Raw genomic sequence first — 23,960 nt, 5'->3', positions numbered from 1 at the left:
GTTGACTAGTATTAAAGCAAACAATATATCAAAATATCTGAAGTCTAAAGATGTAGAAATTGACTTTTATCTACAAATTTAATTTTTTGGGTGTGTGTGTGTGTGTGTGTGTGTGTGTGGTGTTTTTTTGTTTTTGTTTTTTTTACCAAGGTCAATAAAACATTTGCTTGTTCTTTCTGTGCAGAAATTTGACTGCTAGTCAAATAATTCAAATAACACTCATAACAGCTTCATTTACTTAGGCATTTTAGGTAAAATTATGAAAATTTGAGGTGCTAAAGAAGTTATAAAAAGGGTTGCTTTTGATTCTGATTAAGCAAGTTATTTACTGTCTTCATTTAAATCTATGGAATAGATGAAATCTAGCTGTTGATTTAAAATATTATAGTCCTTAGGCTATTTTTCTCTTCAAATTACTTTAAAAACTGGGATATGAAAATATTGAGGAGATAAAGATAAATGGGTACTTTTATACATTATATCAATTAATTACATTATCATTTAGCTCAAAATCAAACTTGAAAAGTAAATGGGCATCTTTTATCTTTTCTCATTGAAGATGCACCTTATCTAATAGAAAATATACTAATTTACTGTCACACCCTCACAAAGATGGCAGCGCCAACAGCCAATAAGGAGGAAATATGCTAATTAACTGTCACACCCTCAAAGATGGCATCACCCACAAGATGGCAGCACTCAATCCCTTATGCCCCCCAGGGCTAGCCCAAGGTGCAGGCAATGATGGCTGCCCATCTGCCCAGGGCTGCCCAAGGCTCAGGTAACCAGGGCCGGCCCAGGCTTGCACTGCCAGCAGTGGCAGCAGCAGAGATTTGATGGGGGCATCCATTTCCCCCAATTGCCAGGTACAAGGTTGCCATCTGCCCCTAAGGGCTCTCAGACTGTGAGAGGGGGTAGGCCAGGCTGAGGAACCCCCCATCCAGCACATGAATTTTCATGTACCAGGTGTCAAGTATTCTATATAATAGGTTAGCTTGAGTTTGAAAATCATTATTATTACTATATTAAATCATTTCTTCTCACATTTTTCTCCCTTTGCTAATCTTCTTGAGTGGTAAAAGGACTTATAATTAAATAAATTAGACAGACAAATTATTACTCTCTAGAAAATATTTATTGACAAGTTTTCATTTTATTTCCATTTTCTGAGAAAAAAAACATAATAGATAAAATACAGTAAAATGCACTTTTCCCATTTTAAATAAATATATTTACTCTTGTAAAAAATTTAATAATCTGTGTATTTCACCATAGTATCTTAATCAGTGAAATAAAGCAAAGAAATTCTCTGGTTAAGTTGCCACTTATCTTAATGATTCTCACAGCATTTCCCTGGAGAACGGGAACACTATTCTCTGAAAAATTATATTCAGACTTGGATACTGTCACTTTTTTTTTTCCAGAAGGCAAAGATAAGCTTTTTAAACAAGTGTTTAATGTCAAAAAGCGTCTTAGTTTGAGAGAAAGATAGCATCCAGGTCTTTGCTAAATGAGCTAAGTTGTGTGTAAATTTTCTTATTAACACTTCCTAGGAACCAGACCGCATTCTGAATTATTATGACTCCTTTTGTATCACACTAGCAATTTTTCAAAATCAGTGGTTACGTATTTAAATTAACAATTATGTAATGTACTGTAATGTAAAAACCAAGACAGATTTTTAAAACTCTATTAACAGGAAAGGTTAAGAATAATGCTGTTATACAGGACAAATGTATCCTTTTCACAATTGTTATTAACATTATAAGAACTGAAATCTAGTGGATTATACAGACTTAACACAGATTCTCATATACACATAGATCCCTGATCAGCTTAAGACAATATGTTAGTTTGCTCTTGGAAGTAGTTAAGAATATTTTAGTAACTAGCAAAAATCACATTTAGGTAGTCACCAATCTTCAGACTTTTCTTACGTCTAATCTATTTTACCCTCAAAAAATATATCACCAAAGAATAAAAATCATTAGTATTGTTTTACTTTCTACGTTAGCAGTTAACTGGTACTTTATATACTAGAGAGCTTTCAGAAGTAAATAGAGCGTTACTGTAGCTCCAATCCCTCCATAGTAGGCATGCAGAAACATTGGTCAATCTGTACCAAAGCAGAAACCTCAAAGCATAACTATGTTTAGTAAAAATCTGGCACAGCTATAAAGTGGATTTTAGATCTGGCCTTGGCATTGTAAATGGCATCAACTATTGTCCATGTGGTAATATAATATATATGGAACTTTTACCTCTTTGTTTTAAAGATTTCAAAATGACATGCGTAGTCGTCGATTTATAACATTTTTATTTCTACACATTTCTGGAACAACTCTGTGCTCAAAAACTCACAAGTAAAATAAAATAACTGGGTGGGTTCCTTCTTTGACATTCTCTATAATTCCTCCATTTCAAAGTGTGTATCGAAGCTGTTTGCCATGGAGGTGTGTTCAAAGATCCTCGTCAGGCTTGGTTTCAACAGTTCCACTGAGTGACATGACAGGTGCTGAGTCGTGTCATTCTTCAGGGACATTATTTGGTCTGTCCCAGGCTCCCTCCTATCATAATAGAGAGCCCAGAGCAAAGTGATGGTGAGAATCATGGCCAGGATTTGTGTCACTCCAATGGAGATCCCCAGAAACCTTAGCACTTGCAGTTGTTTGGTTCCTCTCAGAAAGGAGTACATTTTCTTCCCACAACCCTGTAAAAGAAATGACACAGTCAAAGTTACTTTGGATGAGTTACAGAGGGCCAAATGGTGAAAACAATCACTATCAGTTAATGGAACAAAACGACTAAATCCTAAAGTTTAAAACAGTGACTCTCAACAGGGACACCTGTGAGAAGCCAGAGGGGAGATTGAGATGGGAACTCTTTGAGATTGAGATGGGAACTCTTTCTTCTTTCTTCCTCACAACTTGAAGTTGGGAGCTGCTGGTAAAACACACGTCTAGAGTAAGGGTTGGTGAACTTTATTTTTGATAAAAGGTCAGATAGTAACTCTTTTATGGTTTGTAGGCCACGTGGTCTCTGTTCCACCTACTCATCTCTGCCACTGAAACACCAAAACAGCCACAGACAAAATGTAAATGAATGGATGATGTAGCTGTGGTCCAGATTTGGGGTACAGGCCACAGAGTGCCAACTTCTGACACAGACTGACTCAAATTTTTCAAAACTAAAGTTTCATCATTATTATTATTTGTGTAGACTGTTTGATTATTGTTCATTTGGTCAGAAGCTTTTCCCCAGAAATCAGGAATATTTCCCCAGGCTGCTGCTGAAGCATGCTGGTGAGCGGAAGTCGATTTGTTCCCTTCTCCCTACCTCCCACATGCACACATGCCTCTGTCCACTGCCTGCAGCAGATGTTTACATGGAGGACTTCCTGACATGGCTCCAAGTTCTAGTTCTACCCGGTAAGAATTTGACATCTGACTTAAAAAAATAAGCAATATTTTTGTTTGCGTTTAGTTTTAATTTGAAAGGTTAGCGAGTACCTATGGTAGTCAAAGAAGATAATACAGAAAGAAGAGACAAGAAGGAATAAAAAGAGGGGGAAAAAATCCATGAGCAAGGAAAATGGGGGGTGAGGGGCAAATACATGGAGGTAGAATGTGGCTAACAACTGTCATAAGTCACCTCACAGGTGACCGAAGTATAGGCCACCTGCCATGTCGCTAATGAATCCACAACAAAGAAGTGAAAATTCCCTCTTCTAAAAGGAAGCTGGTTCTAGATTAAGGTAAAAATATGGAAATTTTATAACAATTAACAAATTTCAAAAACTTTGAAGATTCTGAGATGTTACTCTATTTGGAAGCTAACAAACTAGCCTGTGGTGGTTTGGTGGATGCTGGCAGAAGGAGAAAAAGAACTTTATCACTCACAGCAATAGCAATAGCCAGAGTATATTTCAGTTCCTTGAGTCCCCAGAACAACATGAAGATAGCGAGATGACCCCTGAACATTGAGTGGGTTGCACAACCCCAATCTTTTGGGAACCCTAATCTTTTATAATGGGCAGGAAGAATACTTGCTCTTTGCATTGGAGAGAAACATTATCATCATGGTATTGAACAGTAAGAAAACCTGCCCTTTTCTCTGGAGGGACACACTTTCTTCGTTGTGAAGGCTGTTTGCTATGCACAACCAAACAAAATATAAGCAGCCAGTGACTCTTCTCTCACAAGACAAGAGACACATGGAAAATTATCTCCCAACAAAACCTTGACTTTTCCAGTTTTTACTCTAGGTTCAGGGTAAAAGTGAGTCGGTGCTTACCCTATTAAGGCAGCTACTTGAATAAAAAGAAATTGATCATTATTTATATAACTGCTTCCTTGTTTTCTTCTCTAGATTCCACAAAGAACTCAACTAAAGCAAGGAAGGCAAGAGTCAGTTGTTAGAACTTCTGCATTATATTGAAAGAGGGAATGAATGATACATAATTATTAGATTTCCAAAGATAATGATTAGTAATTATACCCCAATAACTCATAACTCTCAATAAAAAAAATCATGTATAACTACTCAGACATATTTCAATAACTACGGTTTTTTTCTAATACATAATGTAATGCAAATTAACAGTAAAAGATAATCCATGTTTCATCAATTTAACCAAAAGTAAAATTAAAATATTTATAATTTACTATTACTTAACATCAATATAATAAGATCACTTCTCTGGACATCTTACCTATTTGATACATACAAATATGCATTTGCACCAGACACTCTGGAAAACCAAAATAGATTTCACAAACACAAATTATCAATGTTCAAATATTTTTCAAAGAGTTCAACTGAGCTAGTCTATCAGAAACCCATTCACACTTAGGTTTGTGTGTCATTTCAGCAAGCATCCTTTTGTGACACAGCACAGAATGTTCAAGATCATGAACTGCAGAGCCTGAATTCTGAATTTCAAATCCCTGCTCAGTTACTGATAAGTTATATGACTTTGGGCAAGTTACTTAATCTGTCTATGCTCCAGTTTTCTATCTGAAAACATTCATAGTAATACAGCCTACTGTTAGAGACTTGGAGAGAATTAAATGACTGAACATATTTAAACACTTAGAATGGGGTTTGGTACATGGTAATGAGGTTTTGTGTACCCTTGGCAAAGGCTGGGAGACTTACTGGTTCTAGGCATCTAAGGAAATATCTGTTCATTCATTAACTGACCACGAAGCTAACAGAGCATAGACTTTAGGGGCCACACATGACAAAGAATAGAGAACCTACAAAATGAGTTCAGAAAAGTCATTAATGAACAAATAACAACAACAATAAACCACAAGCTTTTGGGAGGAGGTAGAACCTGATTTACAGAGTTGCCACATTATATTATTTAAAATGTCCAGTTTTCTACAACAACAACAAAAAAAAAAAAACACAAAAAATCACAAGAGGTGCAAAGAAACAAGAAAGTATATCACACACACACACACACACACACACACACACACACACACACACAAGATACATCAAAGAAAATGCCTTGACATCGAACAGGCCAATCAACCTGACAGGGAAGGCATGAGTGGGATGGGTAAGAGGTCAACTAAAGGACTTGTATGCATGCATATAAGCAGAACCCATGGACACAAACAGTGGGAGGGTGAGAACTTGTGCTAGATTGTGGGGGTGGCCAGGAAGAGGTCAATGGGGAGAAAGGAGACATATGTAATACTTTAAACAATAAAAAAAATTTTTTTAAAAAAGAAAATGCTTCTAATAGAGGAACTCAGGGCCTCACTAGACAGCTCTGTCCACACTTGAACACAGTAGTTAAAAATAAATAAATGTTTATTTTTAACTACTCAATATATATAATTGATTTCAGAAAGAAATAGAAACATCAATGATGAGAGAGAATCATTCCTGCAACTCAGGCATGTGCCCTGACCGAGAATGGAACCAGTGACCTCCAGGTTCATAGGTCGACACTTAAGCACTAAGCAACACCAGCCGAGAAAAAAACAGTAGTCCTTAACAAGCATTTCCTTGTTGGAACCTGTCTTTCAATAAGATACAGTTCTGCTCTCAGACAATCCTTTTTCCAGAAGGTAGAGAGCAATGCCTGATGAGCTGTCACAATCACTTTAACCATCCTCTTCTCTAGACTACGTATTCCTACTGCCTCCAAGTTTTCCAAGTATATACACTTCATCATCTTGATGATCTCTTCCGGATTGCCTGGATTTATCAACGTTTCTTAGGAAAGAATACTGATTTTTAACTTGAAAAAAACTAGAAAATGCAATATAATATTAAAACAACTAAGGTCTTATAAATGGATTTTGAGTCCATGCAAAAAGCTCTTCAGGTGCCCCAGGAGAGTGGACATGGCATTGTATCACATGGCACATGGTTAGGCCCTGGTCTCCTTCCTGATAACTGGGACCTGAATGTTATGTCTCTGCTGAGGGGGCCAGGGTTGTCTATTCAAAGCAAAGATCCTAGTTCGATTCCTCAACTTTTATAAAAATGTGTCAGTATTATCACTTCCTCAGTTTACACAACATATAGATAACCCCTCAAAACAAGATGGAATTTAAGTACTTATGTCTGTCATCAGAATTCATTAATTAAAATTTACCCTTCTCTATCAGAAAAAAAGTTATTATTTAAAAGATGAAATCAACTGACATCTCTATATATTTTTAAATTACATCCATGTATCAAACCAGACTATCAAAATCTGCTACACTGGAATATATTAGCCTATTCCTTGTATATTTTTCTCCACTAATGTGTATTTAAAAATACCATAAGAGCCAAAACCGTTTGGCTCAGTGGATAGAGCGTCGGCATGCAGACTAAAGGGTCCCAGGTTCAATTCCAGTCAAGGACATGTACCTTGGTTGTGGGCACATCCCCAGTAGGGGGTGTGCAGGAGGCAGCTGATAGATGTTTCTCTCACATCAATGTTACTAACTCTCTCTCTCTCTCTCTCTCTCTCTCTCTCTCTCTCTCTCTCCTCCCCCCCTTCCTCTATGTAAAAAAATCAATAAAATATATTAAAAATAAAAATACCGTAAGAAACTGCTCAATAAAATTAATGCAAAATAATATTGAAGATATTATCTTAGGTAGTAATTCAAAGTAGAAGATTTTTTAAAATCTCACTTGAAAAAATACTTTCAAGTTTCATTCCCTTTGAAAATGTAAAATATTCTACTCTACCATTAAATCATGCAAATGATGATCTCTCCTTTTCATCTGAGCTTTCAGAAAACTGTGGGGCAAGTATGAAACTCCACAACCCCATCTGTCCTCATGTTAGGCATGTCTAATTATTCTGTTCTTAACCCTGACTTTCCAATGTTATTTATATTTCATTATTAATTCATTGCATCATTCTTGTTGTGTACTGCATTAAACCCTTTGTTTAATAAAAAGATACAGGTTGTAAATCTCTCTATATAAAAGCCTAAGCGACTATTCAACTGGTAGCTACGACACACACTGACCACCAGGGGGCAGACACTCAACACACATGGAAATATGGAACAAATTGATAAATCTCCGAGGGAATGGGGGAGGGGAGGAGACGGGAAGAGATTAACCAAAGATCTTATTATATATGCATACTAGAAGCCCAGTGCACAGATTTGTGTACTGTTGGGGTCCCTCGGCCTGGCCTGCACCCTCTGGGGGGAAAATTGGAATGCTGGTTTCAGCACAATCCCTGCAGGCCAGACAGAGGGACCCCGCCATCCTCTAATATGTAATAAAAAACTAGTTTATAAATAAAAGCACAAATCTTTCTATACTGACACAATTTAATATTTGATGACTCAGACGGCATTGTAGAAACTTGCAGCATATTGCTCAATATTAGTGGTTCATTACACAATTACTTAATGTTAAAGGTTAACTTTCCAATATCCCTCTTCTTGATAAGACAGTATTTTCCCAGACTTCTTTGCATAAAATAACTGTTCTCCTCAGCCACTCTCTAAATTTTTAATAGAAACAACTGTGAGCTTATGGTCCTTTCTGCATTATCCCCATTGAAATAATTCAGTCTGAACACAAATTGTGAACTTAGTTTAAGCCAATCAAATAATCATGCATAGTGTTTACACTTCTCAATGCAAACTCTGGTAGTTTCATTGAAAAGCAAGACACTAAGTCTAGAGGAAAAACAAATATAGATGTCTTTCCATATAATCTATTGTACTATTCATAGATATTTAGTTACATAAATTAACATTTCTGTTGAGTCAAAAAGAGAAAATAGAAATGTTAAGAGTTCAAAACTGCATTCTACTTCACAAAAGTTGTTTTAATCAGAATTGGAAAGAAATGAATTGCACTTATTTGCTTTTCTCAAAGTAAAATACTCTGAGTTGATTTACCTTGAATATGTTTTCTTCCTAACCAAAGTTATGCTAGCCTTACATTAATAACCTCAGATAATCCAAAGCTATGAAGAAGACATATTGGCTAACCTACTTTACTTGCTGCAATATTAAAATTCTGATCACCTATTAACAGTAAATAACAACATTACCTTTTTATCAAAGAAAAATTACTAATCCCTACATTTCCTGGAATCTATCTAAAGACATGTCAGATGCCTCATTTCACTCGAGGAAATGATACACTTGAAATTATTCTCTAATCTATCTTCAAAATGAGTTTCTAAAATTAGAAAAGCACCGATAGCTTTCCCAGACCTCGGCAAAGAGTTAGACAGCTCTCCTGGGCTTATGAAATAAAAGTATAAATACAGTCTAGGTGCCATACATACCAGTACTATATTTTCCTAATGGATTTTTTTATAATAAACACGACTTTCAAGTTTGAAAGGACTGTGCTAATCATCAGGTACAAATATATAATCTCTGCACTAGTGCTTCTAAAATTAAAAAATGAATGATAGGAGTTTATGAGTTTTAAACAGTTGGACCACAAGTTCTCCACCGACAACCATAAGCTTTGCAGGGAAATAAATGTGTCCTTTAAAAAAAAAAAAAAAGCTCAGCAGCAAGTAATAAAATTCACTACGGGACTTTCTGTTCTCTTAAAAGAAAGGTTAACCAAATCCATGCACAGGAAATGAAGTAGAGAAAGTCTTATCTTATATAATAAAACTCCAATATGCAAATCAACCAAACGGTGAAACAACCAGTAGCTATGACACACACTGACCACCATGGGGGCAGATGCTGGACACAGGCATTGCCCCTGGTGGTCAGTGCTCCCACAAGGAGAGCGCCGCTCAGCCAGATGTCAGGCCCAAGGCAAGCACAGTGGTAGTGGCAGAAGTCTTTCCCACTGATGCTGCAGTGCTAAGGACCCCTCGGGGAATGTCCACCTTCCAGCTTAGGCCCACTCCCCGAATGTTGTGCATCAGGCTTCTAGTATTAGCTAATAATGGACAAACATGTATATTGACAGTACCTCTGCTACGTCCACCAGCCAATCAGGAGGGAATATGCAAATTAGAAAGACAAAGATGGCAGCTGCCCAACTGCCCCAAGCATGGAGTGGCCAGGCGGGGCAGGACGCCTGCTATGAGAGGGAGGGTGGGGGGTGAGGGGATCTACAGGAATGGCACTATGGCCCTGTAGTGAAGATGAAGAAAGCAGACTCTGGCTGGAGTTAGAGTCTGCAGCAAAGGCAGCAGACTCTGGCCGGAGCAAAGGCCTGGGTCCCGGGTGCAGGAGGAAAACTGGTGCTGGAAGCCAAGGGAAGGAAGGCCTATTGCTCGAATCTCTTCATGCAACAGGCCTCTAGTTTCTTAATAATGGCAGACCCTCAGGTCTCATTTAATCATAAATATATCTCCATTAGATAGCAAAACCATTGAATTGAAAAGACTACATTTGCCTAACATTTTTCTTTTTCTTTTTCTTTTTTAAATATATTTTATTGATTTTTCACAGAGAGGAAGGGAGAGAGATAGAGAGCTAGAAACGTCGATGAGAGAGAAACATCGACCAGCTGCCTCTTGCTCACCCCCTACTGGGGATGTGCCCGCAACCAAGGTACATGCCCTTGACCGGAATCGAACCCGGGACCTTTCATTAGCAGACCGAAGCTCTACCACTGAGCCAAACCGGTTTTGGCACATTTTTCATTTTTATGGGGGAAAAAAAACAAACAAACAAAAAACGAACAAATAAAATGTGGTCCTAGACTAGAGTCAGGAAGCCCAGCAGGTGCTGGCCTCCCAGTGAGGCCAGTTCCAGGAGCAGCACTCGCTGCCAGACGGAGCAGAAGAGCCTTCCCAAGCTGCCCATTCACACTGTCTTTCACTGGGCCTTCCGTCCACTGTAAGAAGTGGGAAAGTGTTGAAACAAGAAAAGTGGGAGACCACACGAAGCCCCCAAAACCTTGACCTAAAAATCTAGCTTCAGCCAGACCAAAAATATATAATCAGGGGCACAACCAGGGGCAATTTGGCTAGTGTAAACTCCAATCAGAGGCTGCTAATTTTTCTATTGACTTTAATAAGTTGTTAATAAATAGCCGAAACCAGTTTGGCTCAGTGGATAGAGCATCAGCCTAGGGACTGAAGGGTCCCGGGTTCGACTCTGGTCAAGGGCATGTACCTTGGTTACGGGCACATCCCCAGTGGGGGGTGTGCAAGAGGAAACTGATCGATGTTTCTCTCTCACCAATGTTTCTATCTCTCTCCCTTCCTCTCTGTATAAAATCAATAAAATATATATTTAAAAAATAAAATAAAATAAAATAAATAAATTACTGTTATTATTGTCATTAGCTACTACTATGCTTTGAAGATTTGTATTTATTATGTTCCCAGTGGTTTGCTAAGGGTTTCCCATTAAGTAGCCTTATTTCATCTTTGTAAGACTATAATGAGGTAGATACTATTATTATCTCACTTAATAGATAAAAGTGAGGTTTAGAAGTGGGGGAAAAATATCTATAAAAGCTCAGCTTGCTCCTCACCAGTATTTCACATCTCAAAATCTTGGGATCAATTAGATCTGAGCTAAGTCACTGACTAGCTCTATGACTAGCTAGGTCCCTTACCCTCTTTGGGCCTCATTTTTCTCATCTGTAAAACGGAGATAACAATACTGTAACCTTCAAAGAATTGTGTCAGGGCTTAAAGGGGATAATCCATGTAAAATACTTGCTCATAGATCTATTAAATAGGTATCCTATTAGAAAAACGCAATGGGTACTTTTCTGATTTACTTTAACTCTCAGCTATTACCATAAGCACATGCTACAGACAGGCACTGTTCCAAGGGTTTTTAAAAGGTTAAATTCACATAGCTCTCCAAACATCCCTATGAGATAAGAACTCTGGCAATCCTCTTTTTTCCAGGTTGGATCTCACCAATAAAGGTGAGAAAAATGAAGCACAGAAAGATTAACAACTTGCCCAAGGTCACATAGCTAGTAAGAAGCAGATCAAAGATTTAACCCTAAGAGTCTGGCATGGGAGACTAGTCTGAACCGCCAAACAACACTCATTCCTAAAATCCTCTTCTCCTTTGGCCTGCAGGACACTGCTTCCCATTTCTTCTTTCCTACAGTTGGTGACTCCTAGTGTTGCCATCCCCCAACTTCTGTCCTTGGCCGCACACGTCACCTCACCTCTTGGCGTGGCATTCTTTACTCCCATGCATTCAATTGCCTTATGCCCTGTAACCTGTTAGTGCTCTGACTCACCCCAGTCTGTTCTCCACCTCTTAATAATGAGTGAATCGTGGAGTCCAGTGGTTGGCAAACCGTGGCTCATGAGCCACATGCAGCTCTTTGGCCCCTTGAGTGTGGCTCTTCCACAAAATACCACGTGCTGGCGCACACGTACAGTGTGATTGAAACTTCGTGGCCCATGCGCAGAAGTCGGGTTTTCGGCTCTCAAAAGACATGTCAGTCGTTATACTGTTGGTATTTGGCTCTCTGGACTAATGAGTTTGCTGGCCACTGGTGTAGTCTATGGGAACACAGACTACCATCCAGAGGCCACATTCCCCAGCCTTCCTTGAAGCAGGGCCCAGACAAGTGAGCCCTCCCCAGTGCAATGTGAGCAGAGGTGACGGATGCAGAGCTTAGCGCATTGGTTGTGCTCCTTCCCAGTGCCTCCTCTCCCCACTGACTGGAACTGGAGGAACACAGGAGCCACTCTGGAAGGCAGGGATTACAAAGAAGGTGAGGTGTCTCACCATCCCGGGCCCCTGGATGGACCTGTGCAGCAGAGTTGCCTGACAGACTGGGTCAGCGACTAGTCTACGAGAGAGAAATACTAGCAAACTCCCACCTTCTCCAAGCTATTGTATTTTGAGTTAGCTCTTCCCCTGATTCATACACACAAAATCCACATCTCTGAGTTCTTTCTCCTCAGTTTCTTATTTTTTTTACTGGGAGTACATGGACAAGGACCCTTAAAAGCCAGCATTTCCAAAGAGGAGTAATCAAAGCCAACCCCCGCTCCCTCAAAAAATGGTTTCTACATCTATTCAGGGCCCAAGTCAAAGTCAAGTGTCCTTGTCACTCACTTCCCACAGCCAATTCATCACCTAGTCCTTTTCATCCTCCCTCTTTCATATCCTTCACTCCCACTCCCTCCTCTCCATCCTGAATGGCACAAGAGAACCCCAGCCTTTACAGTCACCCACATGAGTGACCTGCAACAGTTTCCTACTGATTTCCTTGCTTCAAGCAAGACCCCATTCTCACCTCAACCCATTCTCTGCCCATACAATGATTTTTAAAAATATATATTTTATTGATTTTTTACAGAGAGGAAGGGAGAAGGATAGAGAGTTATAAATATCGATGAGAGAAACATCAATCAGCTGCCTCCTGCACATCCCCCACTGGGATGTGCCCACAACCAATGTACATGCCCTTGACCAGAATCAAACCTGGGACTTCTCAGTCCACAGACCGATGCTCTATCCACTAAGCCAAACCGGTTTTGGCTATACAATGATTTTTAAGCACAAATCTAAAATTGTTATACTTTGTGAGGTACTTCCCAGGTCAAACCTATTATAACGGCTTTCACATGAGTAAATTCTAAAGGCAAAATCTACAAATAGAGCAGGGGCGGGGGGGGGGGGGGGGGGGGGGGGGCGGAGAGTGGGGGTGTTTGAATAGTGAATAGGTAAGGAGAAACTCACCATTGAATTAAGTTGAGGAAGAGAATGAAAGGAAATAAGAAAGCATTTGTAACCTGAAGTCAAGCTGGCAGGATAGTTCAAGGCCTGATTAGATCAACAAAGCCTAGAGATAAAAGGGATCCGCCCTCCTGGCCAGGACTGGCCTGGCAAGGCTTTGAATGGTGAAGCAGATATCACCTGTCAGAGTCCAGCTGACCCCTGCCAGCGGTTGCTGAGGAGATAATGAAGTCAGCAGAGAGGCAGGAGGGAGTGTCTTTGACTCTAGATAAAAGAACCCTGGGAATGGAACTTCTTGGGGATATTCCATCTAAATCACCACTGAGCTGGCCAGAAAGCAGCCTACCTTTTACTATCCGGGCAGAGGATTCTGTGTGTGTTTAGCTGAGAATGGAGCTTCATTCTGGATAAGTCAGAATCCCAGGACTACTCTGCCCTCAGCATTCCTTTCATAATAATGCTTCCATTTTGCAAACATGCTCGCCTTCTTTATTTCGCAACCATCCGCAGACTTCCGCCGAACACGCACGCGTTATCAGGTATCCAGGGCTCTGCAGAGTCCAGTTCCCGTCTCTCCAGCCATGTCTGCCTGGCCCTCCTCATGCCCGCAGTCCCGCTGTGCTGTGATGTCCGCCTTCCAGCTCTCACTGCATTGCAGCCTCTTTGCTTGGAATGGCCTTTGTAGCCTCATGCCACCCAAATATTTGCTGCCTTTGGTAATGACTGCTTATCTTTTAAGATCGGAAGTCCAGCCCTAGCTGGTTTGGCTCAGGGGATAGAGCATCGGCCTGTGGACATCAAGGTCCCAGGTTCGATTCTGGTCAAGGGCACATGCCCAGGCTTGGTTCCCAGTTGGGGGCGTGCAGGAGGCAACCAACCAATGATTCTCTCTCATCGTTGAGGTTTCTATCTCTCTCTTCCTCTTCCTTCCTCTCTAAAATCAATAAAAATATATTTTAAAAAGATTGGAAGCACAATGAATTTCTACCTCCTCTGTGTGCTCTCATTGCATATCTCACGCAAAAACACAATGGCAATCAAGGACTGTCTATCCCAGGTCTCGGCAACCTACGGCTCCAGAGCCGCATGCGGCTCTTTTGAAGCTTTACCGCGGCACCGACAACTTGCAAGCCTGTGTGAAAATGAAGGTAACGTCTTACAGCCCTGATGTGCTGACACTGTGCACTGAGGTTCAGGAGCAAAAATCCCATTAATCAGGTAAATTAAATATTTTAATTAGCTATTAATTTGCAAAAATATATTTTACATTGTTAAGTGAAAAAGTCCTTTTTTTCTTCAGATTGACAGCTAACTGCACGATCTGGTATATATAGTAGCATTAAGGTAAGAAACAATATATGCAGTGTTATATTTGTTTTAAATGTCGCAATGGTTTTGCGGCTCCCAGGTTTTTTTTTCCTTCGGAAATGGGTCCAAGTGGCTCTTTATGTCTTAAAGGTTGCAGACCCCTGGTTGCAGACTCTATCCTATGCCGGGCTCCTTCTTATGTCCCAAGTCAAGATCATTCCTACCTCTTATTCTAACTGCCGTGGGACTCATTTCTATGCAGATGTGACTCACAGTTAGATTAGCATTATTGGCCAGGACCTGGCCTGGGGCCTAAGCTGCTACCTCTCACTTTCTGCCTTGGACTTGTCTATCAACACCCCCCCCCCCCCAACTGTTTGTTTCCAGCGTGGTAATTTACTTGGTTCTAAGAAGAATGCCACTAATAAGGTTACCTGGGAGAAAAATGATCAATCCCCACTCCCACCATCTCCTTTTCACCCACAACACTGTCCAGTCTCTACCTCTGGCTCAGAAATGCTGAGGAAATATTTACATGTCTCAGAAGTTGTGTGAGAAAATGATAAAATAAAAGTTGTTTCTATTAGTCAAAAGAGACATACAGCTTGACTCACTTTTCTCACTGGTCAAAGATGTTAGCAAAAAAAAATGTGTTAATAAAAGTGCCAAGGGCCGCAATACTGCCCAGAAAATTTAAAAAAAAAAAAAAAAAAAAAAAAAAAAAGTATGTCCATTATAAAACAAACTACTTGCCAATGAGGTCTGGGTACAAAGGAGATGGGTAGGGATAGAACCTCAAAACTGCTCTCAACTCACAGAGTAGCACTTAAGTGAGAGAATGAAAACCTCTAATCATTCACCCACATAGTTCACCATGAGTTAGTTGTCCCACCTTCAATGTGGGGGAGCACCCCTCCATACCCATCCCCTACCGTGAGCACTGGAGACCGTACATACTTGTCATCATCCGGTTCTCTGTCCCAGAAGCCAGAAAGATCACTCTGCTCATCACTGACACCCTGCCCTTCGCTAGCTCCCTGTCTGTGCATGTTTCCTGTTACTCAGAGAAGAAATAAACAACCACATAAAAAGGCAGAAAGGGTTTGCTTCCAATTATTTGTCACAAATGAAATTTTTAAGAGCATTTGAGCCTGGCTAGTGGGGCTTAGTGGTTGAGCATTGACCTATAAACCAGGAGGTCATGGTTCAATCCCTGGTCAAGGCACATGCACGGGTTGCAGGCTCAATCCCCAGTAGAATGTGTGCATAAGGCAGCCAATCAAGGATTATCTCTCATCACTGATGTTTCCATCTCTCTCCCTCTCTCTCTTTAAAAATCAATTTAAAAAAACATATTTAAAAACATATACTCTTCACCGAAACCGGTTTGGCTCAGTGGATAGAGCGTCGGCCTGTGGACTGTAGGGTCCTGGGTTTGATTCCGGTCAAGGGCATGTACATTGGTTACAGGATCATCCCAGATGGGGGGTGTGCAGGAGGCAGCTGGTCGATGTATCTCTCTCATCGATGTTTCTAGCTCTCTATCCCTCTCCCTTCCTCTCTGTGAAAAAATCAATAAAATATATTTTTAAAAAACAAACATATACTCTTCAACCGATATTTGCATGGCTGGGCCCTTCTCATCATTTGGTCTCAGTTCAAATGTCACCTCCTAAGCAAGCTTAGATCCTACCTGTCCTATCGTAAGTAGTTCCTTCATCAATAAAGAAATTCTCCAGCACATGAGCCTGTTCAGAGTCTCCAAAGTGCTTAACACCACCTGAAATTATTTTTATTGCCTTTTTTTGTTAATTGTTTATATTCCTAACTAGAATATATGTTACACAAGAGGAGAGATTTCTGTCTGTAGCATTCTCCACTGTCTGATCTTCAACACCTGGATCTCAGTCGGTCACCACAAAACATTTGAATGAATGAATGAATGCAATGGAACCAAACTGATGGTCAGAGATACTTTCAATTGTGATTTTTAAATGTATACTTTCAGAGATGTGTTTTACTCAATGCAGATATTTAAGGAGTTGTATACCAGACCCAACAATAACTCTGATGGGAATGTTCCTAAAATGTGCAACTATTGCTCTATTTCTGCCCTGTCATTTTTCACAGGTTTTAAATGTGTCATAAAACATTATTGGGTCAGGGACCAAGCAGGCCACCAGATGGTTGAGGATGATTTATTTCCTTGATTTCAGACCTCTGAACAGAAATCGCAGGGAGAAAGTCGGTTCTTATCTCCGAGCTAACAGAATATGAAAGATAAAAGGGACCTTGAAGTTCATCTAGTCCAGATTCACTCTTAATTTAAAAACCCATTCTAACACCAGTGATCTTGACTTTAATATTTTTTAGAGATAAGACACTCACTATTTTACAAGAGAACCTGTGCCACAATTGGAAGGATTTTGATGAGCAAGCTCTTCCTTCTACTGACTCAAAATTTCCTTCCTGTGACTCCCGCTCTGGGAGCAGCAATGGGTAAGTCCAGTTCCTGTTCTGACTGATGAACTTTGAAATACTTGAGGACATCTGAAATATCTCCCCTTAGGACTCACTGCTTCAGAATAAACATTGCAAACACCTCCAACTGTCCCTCCCTTGTTCTCCTTTCTAGATCCCTCTTCTTCCAGGTGGATGATCCCTGAGCACACTGCAATTAGAAAATGTGCATTCCAGGGCAAAGTGAAATTAAGTCTTCTTTTTAATGATGGATTTATTTATTTTTATTTTTAAAATATATTTTATTGATTTTTTACAGAGAGTAAGGGAAAGGGAGAGAGAGTTAGAAACATCGAAGAGAAACATTGATCAGTTCCCTCCTGCATACCCTCCACTGGGAATGCGCCCACAACCAAGGCACACGCCCTTGACAGGAATCGAACCTGGGACACTCCAGTCCGCAGGCTGACACTCTATCCACTGAGCCAAACCGGCTTTGGCATTAATGATGGATTTAATTGTACTTGTGCCATAAAGCTACTAAGTGATTCATGTTGGTAAGGCAACTACATATATAATGATACACTATAACATTACCAATAGCAACATCTGTTATTAATTAGAAAGTGCAAAAGCAGATTACTCTGATATAATGAACCTCCATCTCTGCTGGAATTCTGTCTAAAGAAATATCTCATAACTGACAATGCCAGGTTGCTACTGAAGGTCTTTTGATGAAAATATGAAAAACTTTTTAAATAAACTGGACCCTCAGATTTGCGCAGGCACAACAGTGTGGCATCTTTCCAGCTTAAAATTCATAGAACAAGCAATTATCAACATCCTGAAAGTAAAGAATCCCATTATAAATATTACTAGTGGAGACCATTAAGATAAGCTAGTAAAATTGAATTGCACTTTTACAAGAAATTTTTATTAAATGTTAACTGCAGGCTTTTCAACTAAATAAAGTAAAGCTGAAGTAAAGACCTTGTGGGAACATCTGGAAAATTGATTCACATTTTGCTATTCTCATGATCAATATTGGTAATAATCATATTATCAGTATTAATCACTAAAAAAAATAGAAATCACTATACACTGAGTGGCCAGAATATTATGATCTCTGAACGCATAATAATCTGGCCACTCAGTGTATATTCCTATAAAATAAAAGGCTAATATGCAAATTGTCCCCTCGACCAGGAGTTCGATCAGCCAGCAGGTTGGCCAACTACCCATGTCCCCTCCTCCTGGCCAGGCTGGACCCCACCCATGCATAAATTCATACAGAGTGGCCAAATTATTATGCATTCAGAGATCATAATAATCTGGCCACTCAGTGTATTTGGGGGTATAGTCCAATAATTTCCCATACTGACTTGCCACTCCTAAAATTAATAGATGAATTAAGTTTACACAGGATAAGTCAATAGGTGTTAGTTCACATGTTTACATTTGTACCTATACTATAACCATCTCTGTGTGTGTTAAATCTAGTGGTGTTGTAATGTGTGTGAATGTGCACAATTATGCCTGCGTTTAATTTTTCTTAGAAATGTTCAGCACTGCTTCTGCTTTATGGAATAAGCAGACTTTGACTGTTGTACTTGTAAGCTGGCCATCCCTGCTACCAGCCAATATTCAGCTTTCACCCAGAACACAAGAGCACAACCACTGAGGAACTCAGGGACACTGACCCAACAATTCTTTGTTCAATATATTATACAAGACCTTGTAATTCTTTTTTATTCAAAGCCAAAATGTTACTAAGCATAATATGCTTCAAATGATAATATCCAACACAATGCTTCTCAGTAGCATGAGGCATGATGATAAGTATTTTGGTTATCTTTTAAAATAAACAACCTGAGTTACTCAGCTGTTTCAACAAATCTTGTTATGACTTGAATGTTGTCCCCTCCCATTGCTTATGCTGAGGTCCGAATCCCCACTAACTCAGAATCGGATCTTACTTCGACGCAGAGTTGTTGCAGGTGTGATTAGTTAAGACGAGGTCAGACAGAAGAGTGAGTGACTAGCATCCTTGTAAAAAGGGAAATTTGGAGACAGACACAAACAAGATGAACTCCGTGGGAAGGTGAAGGCAGAGCAGGCGGTGCTGCAAGCCGAAGAGCGCCAATGATGCATCCCGCCACAGAAGGTGAGGGAGAGGCTGGGGTAGGTTCTTCCTCGTTCCCATCAGAAGGAACCAGCCCTGCTTACTAGCACACCTCCATCTCAGATCCACAGCCTCCAAACCGGGAGACAAGTACCTGCTGTTGAAGCAACTCACTTAGTGGCACTCTGTTATAGTAGCCCTGGGAAATTAATAAATTGTGACCCTCTTAAAAAAAAAAAATACGTGGCCCTCCTTCTTGCATGTGCCTTTAGAGCCCAAAGCACTTAATTTTGGACATCCCTCAAGGTGGCCGGGGCTTGTCCTCTGAGACGACTTTTTTAACAGCCCAAAATTACTCATATCTGAGACACGGATGTAACAAGTCATTTGTGCCAGTATTCCAGTATCTTTTTCAAATTAGTTCCTTTATGCTATAAATTAATGAAGCTCATTCCTGTGCATCTCTACAATTGCCTTTGGCAGACTGGCTAAAAGATGTTTTGAACAATGTTAGTATCTCTAGGAAAAAACGCCTAACCTCCTAAAGTCATGATCTTGAAACACATAAAAAGACATGTTTTATAAATCCTGGTATGATTTTTTCTTACAATTTCATTCTTTATAGCATATACTGTGTGTGTGTGTGTGTGTGTGTGTGTGTGTGTGTGTGTGTGTGTGTATGTATCATGAGTGTGTCTGTTAAGCAGGTGTGTGTGTGTGTTGTATCATGAGTGTGTCTGTTAAGCCAGAGGTTTGAATAGTGCTCTGTGCACCCAGGTGCTTGCCTGGAGATGTATCTGGGAAATGATTCGGCTCCTCAGCCTGGGCAGCTTCCTTTCCATTCTGAGCTTCCCCTCTGGATCGAGGCTGCAGTAAAACTTGGGTGAGGATGGAAATATCTTACATCTGCCTGGTCTGCCACAGAAAGAGCTAACTCGGAGAGGCTGTTGAGCATTTGAAATGTGGCTAGCACATGCCAAAACCGGTTTGGCTCAGTGGATAGAGCATCGGCCTGCAGACTGAGGGGTCCCAGGTTGGATTCCGGTCAGGGGCATGTACATTGGTTGTGGGCACATCCCCGGTGGGGGATGTACAGGAGGCAGCTGGTCGATGTCTCTCTCTCATCGATGTTTCTAGCTCTCTAGGTCTCTCCCTTCCTCTCTGTAAAAAATCAATAAAATATATTTTTTAAAAAAAGAAAGAAAGAAAAAGAAAGAAATGTGGCTAGTGCAGCAGAGGGAATGAAAATGGTATTTGATTTCATTTTCATTCAAGTGGCTACACATAGCTCTCGGATGCTGTAGAGGATGGTGTATTCTAGATTTTAATTGGAAGAAAAAGAATTCTGTGGCTAAAAACATTTGAAAATCACCACAAAAAGTGAAGTGATAGGAAAACTTCTGCTAACAAGGAATAAGAGATTATTCTGATAAATTCTTCCCAAAAACACAAATATGCAAGTTTCTTGGGCAGGGGACAACTGATTTTCATTCCAGTGAGCATCTAATTCCTTTCCAACGGCTAACTAAAACTCCCATCACTGCTCACTACTAGCAGGGGAGAGGGAAGAGGCCTACACTTTCTCTGGAGAGTGGGATTTTCCCTACACATTTTAATCTAATGGTATGTGGAGGTCCCATCCAGTGTGGTCGGCTCGCTAGCCACATGCGGCTCTTTGGCCCCTTGAGTTTTTAACAAAGGCCCTCTTAGGAGCACCCTAATTAAGTTAATAATAATGTACCTACCTATATAGTTTAAGTTTAAAAAATTTGGCTCTCAAAAGAAATTTCTGTCTCTGTACTGTTGATATTTGGCTCTGCTGACTAATGAATTTGCCGACCACTGTTCTATACCATAGTCCACTCAGGAACTCCAATGTGTGTTTTCCTGACCTCCAGAGTCAGCTACACCCTCTGCCTGCATCTGTTTTCAAAGGACCCTGAGGAGGGGGCAAGAGAACTTGATTCTTAGACAACAGATTTTAAAATCCAATTAATTCTAAAACCTACACCTTCCCAATGTCCTGTTCAGTGTTCAGATATGTATATTAATTTTTTAAAAATATTTTATTGATTTTTTTACAGAGAGGAAGGGAGAGGGAGAGAAAGTTAGAAACATCGATGAGAGAAAAGCATCAATCAGCTGCCTCCTGCACACCCCCTCCTGGGGATGTGTTCGCAAACAAGGTACATGCCCTTGACTGGGATCGAACTTAGGACCCTTGAGTCCACAGGCCGACACTCTATCCACTGAGCCAAACCAGTCATGGCTGTATATTAATTTTTACCTTTATCCTGTTTTTCCACATACCAGAGCAAAAATTTCAAGGGCCTTTGTATTTGCACAGAAGAGTTTAGTTCACCGGCATGCTGCGGGTTCTATACTTGTCATTATAAGGAAACTTTTATCTGTTTAACATACGGCCTTACCTCTTGGTACAGGTCACTGAGATCTTCCTGGTGGGCCTGTTTGGAGCATCCTGGGAATTCCCTAACGCAGCAGGAGTCTGGGGGCCAGTCCATCTCTGTCATTTCCAGCCAGTCGGTGAAATACACCACTCCACAGCACTTGAACTGTAAAAGAACACTGATCAGGCTCAGAGACTACATAAATATTTTCTTTATTTATAAGAAGTTAAACAGCAGATTTCTTAAATTTTTGTAGCCAAAGCGAACATTATTCTTCGTCACTTAATGACATGTGTACATTCTCGGTGGATGACAGAAATGTCGTAAAGGAGTCCCCAGTGGAACAATTCTGAACACTAATGCCCATAACACCTGAACACAGGCCAAGCAGGACTCAGTCTCCCTCCCCCTGCCCACCCTAAGGTCCTCCACAAGAGATCTTACAGCCACAGAGTTCATATGCACAACCTGCAAGACAAATAGCTCAAACCTTACATTCATCATTAAGCCCCTAGACACCGAAGAGCAGCTGATCAATCTACATGTATATGCCTAGTTACCATTTTAACTACTTAAAATTCAAATAGTATATTAAACGTTTCTGTAATCTCCAGAGAAGGTTTGTTGACCAAAGTTCCCCTCACAAAGATCACCAGACTTGTGTTCATTTACACACACAAAAAAAAAATCTCCAAAATTTTTTGAGATGTAAACCTAACTTAGGCCAATACATTTTTATCCATCCAAATAAGATTCTAGAAATAAACTATCATATTCTATCACATAAATCACAGAAGAAATGATATTCCTTTAACTTAAGTAAAATTAGATTAAGAAAAAATATTTTTCTTTTTCCTCTTCTCTTTGTCTCATTTCCCCAAGGTTTTGCAAAATCTTTCTCTGGCCAAGGTTTAGCTACATTGCTTAAGGATGGATGTAGATTAGGTTCAGAATAATTAACTATGATAAATGTTGGCCTTGGGTAGAGTGGGTTACTCTTCACAGAGTGAAAAACAAGCGCTATGGGCAGGCTCTGAGAAGAACTCTGCCAAGAGCGATTGGCTCTGTATGTTATGGAGCCCAGCACAGCCACCCGTGCCCAGGACGGACACTGTGCCACAAAACACCACAACCCACCATTTCAAACTTCAACCAAAATCCACTGTGAAGAATTCTGAACTTCTCAAGTAAAAGGAAACAAGGAAAATCCTAAAAATGACTTTACTTTTTTTTTTCATTTGCCTAAATGTATAATGTTTAAAAGCAAACATCACCTTAAGAGTATTACAAATGATGAATTGCTGAACGCCATGAGTAATACTAAAATTTTCCAAGAAACTTTAAAATAGTTTTAGTAATTTCCTTTTATAAACTCGTTCTCAAAGCCATGCATATATATATCAGAGGCATCACACATTAAGTCAAACATCATTTGACATCACAGATTTCATGTCATTAAGATTTTATAAAAAAAAAAAAAATCGTATGCGGTAAAAAGAGTCTACTTTTTAAAAACCATACAGGACTTACAAGAGTTCCAAGCCAGTCTTTTAAAAACCCTTGCACTGAGAGAGAATGCGCCTCTCTCGTTTCCTAACGACATGTGTTTTTTCTGGTTGATGACAGAAGAATAGCTCTTGGCACATTCTCACCCCATCCACAACAGGACGGCCCATTCATCTGGCCTTGTCAGGAAATGAGGTGCTCCACAGAAATTGCTTCTTCCAAATTGCTTACGCATATCACCTGCGGTGCCAAACTTTTTTTTAAATGTTAATGTCACTGAGATATTTTTTTCTTGGTACACACTTGTTTTTCATCTTTAGCTGAAGATACCGAATTGAAACTTTTCCTGAAAACTCCCTTAAGCAAAGCCATTATGATGCCCCGTAGAACTGTGGTCTACATCTCCCTGTGGTTTTCCTGCCTCCCTCAAAACCACAGCGTGAGGCAGGGCCACTCTAGCTAGCATTGTATCAAAGTCAAGAAAATCCCATAACCATATAAATCCCGTTTTATATATAAAGAAACTGAGGCTCTGATGGCCCAAGTAACTTGCCAAGATCACAGACTAGCAGAACCTATTAATTCCAAAGCCTATTCTCCAAACCCTGTTAAAATAAATAACCCCATTTTTAAAAAGCAGGAGGGTTTTTGTGTTTTTTTTAAAATAAGGTATTTAATAAGCATCCCCAGGGCTTGAGAGTCCACGAGGCTGAAGGACATACGCAGAACAGCACGGAAAGAGTCAGGAAAACGGGCTGGCAGGTCCCTCTCAGTTCTACTATTTATTTTATTCAAAAGGAATGCTAGGGGCTGAAAGGCATGCCACCTAAAGTTCCTGGTGAAGTCCTCATCCCCAAAATGTGACCAAGTTTGAAGGCAGTGTCTTTGCAGGGGTGATTAAATTAAGGTCATCGGGTGGACTCTAAACCCATATGGCTGATGTCCTTCTAAGGAGATGAAACTGAGACGCAAACACATACAGAGGGAAGCCCACACGAAGCCATAGGAGACGGCCATCTG

General features: G+C 40.1%; 1 protein-coding gene across 4 annotated transcripts in view; it reads right to left on the bottom strand.

Annotated features, from left to right (window-relative positions):
• Positions 1-2,300: 2,300 nt before the first annotated feature.
• TSPAN12 (tetraspanin 12) overlaps positions 2,301-23,960 on the bottom strand; it is a 70,341-nt gene continuing 48,681 nt past the window's right edge. For all 4 annotated transcript variants that reach the window (XM_084897020.1, XM_084897021.1, XM_084897019.1 and 1 more), the window contains 2 exons: positions 21,456-21,599; positions 2,301-2,710 (listed from right to left, as the gene is read on the bottom strand). In XM_084897020.1, the coding sequence (XP_084753146.1) occupies positions 2,405-2,710; positions 21,456-21,599 (450 nt within the window). In that variant the 3' untranslated portion in view covers positions 2,301-2,404. The remainder of the gene's footprint in view (positions 2,711-21,455; positions 21,600-23,960) is intronic.

The sequence above is a fragment of the Pipistrellus hanaki genome, assembly GCF_964339955.1.
Source record: "Pipistrellus hanaki genome assembly, chromosome: 10".
Classification (NCBI taxonomy): Eukaryota; Metazoa; Chordata; class Mammalia; order Chiroptera; family Vespertilionidae; genus Pipistrellus; species Pipistrellus hanaki.
Note: the sequence above shows the minus strand (reverse complement) of the source record. Positions and strands in the feature narration are given on the sequence as shown.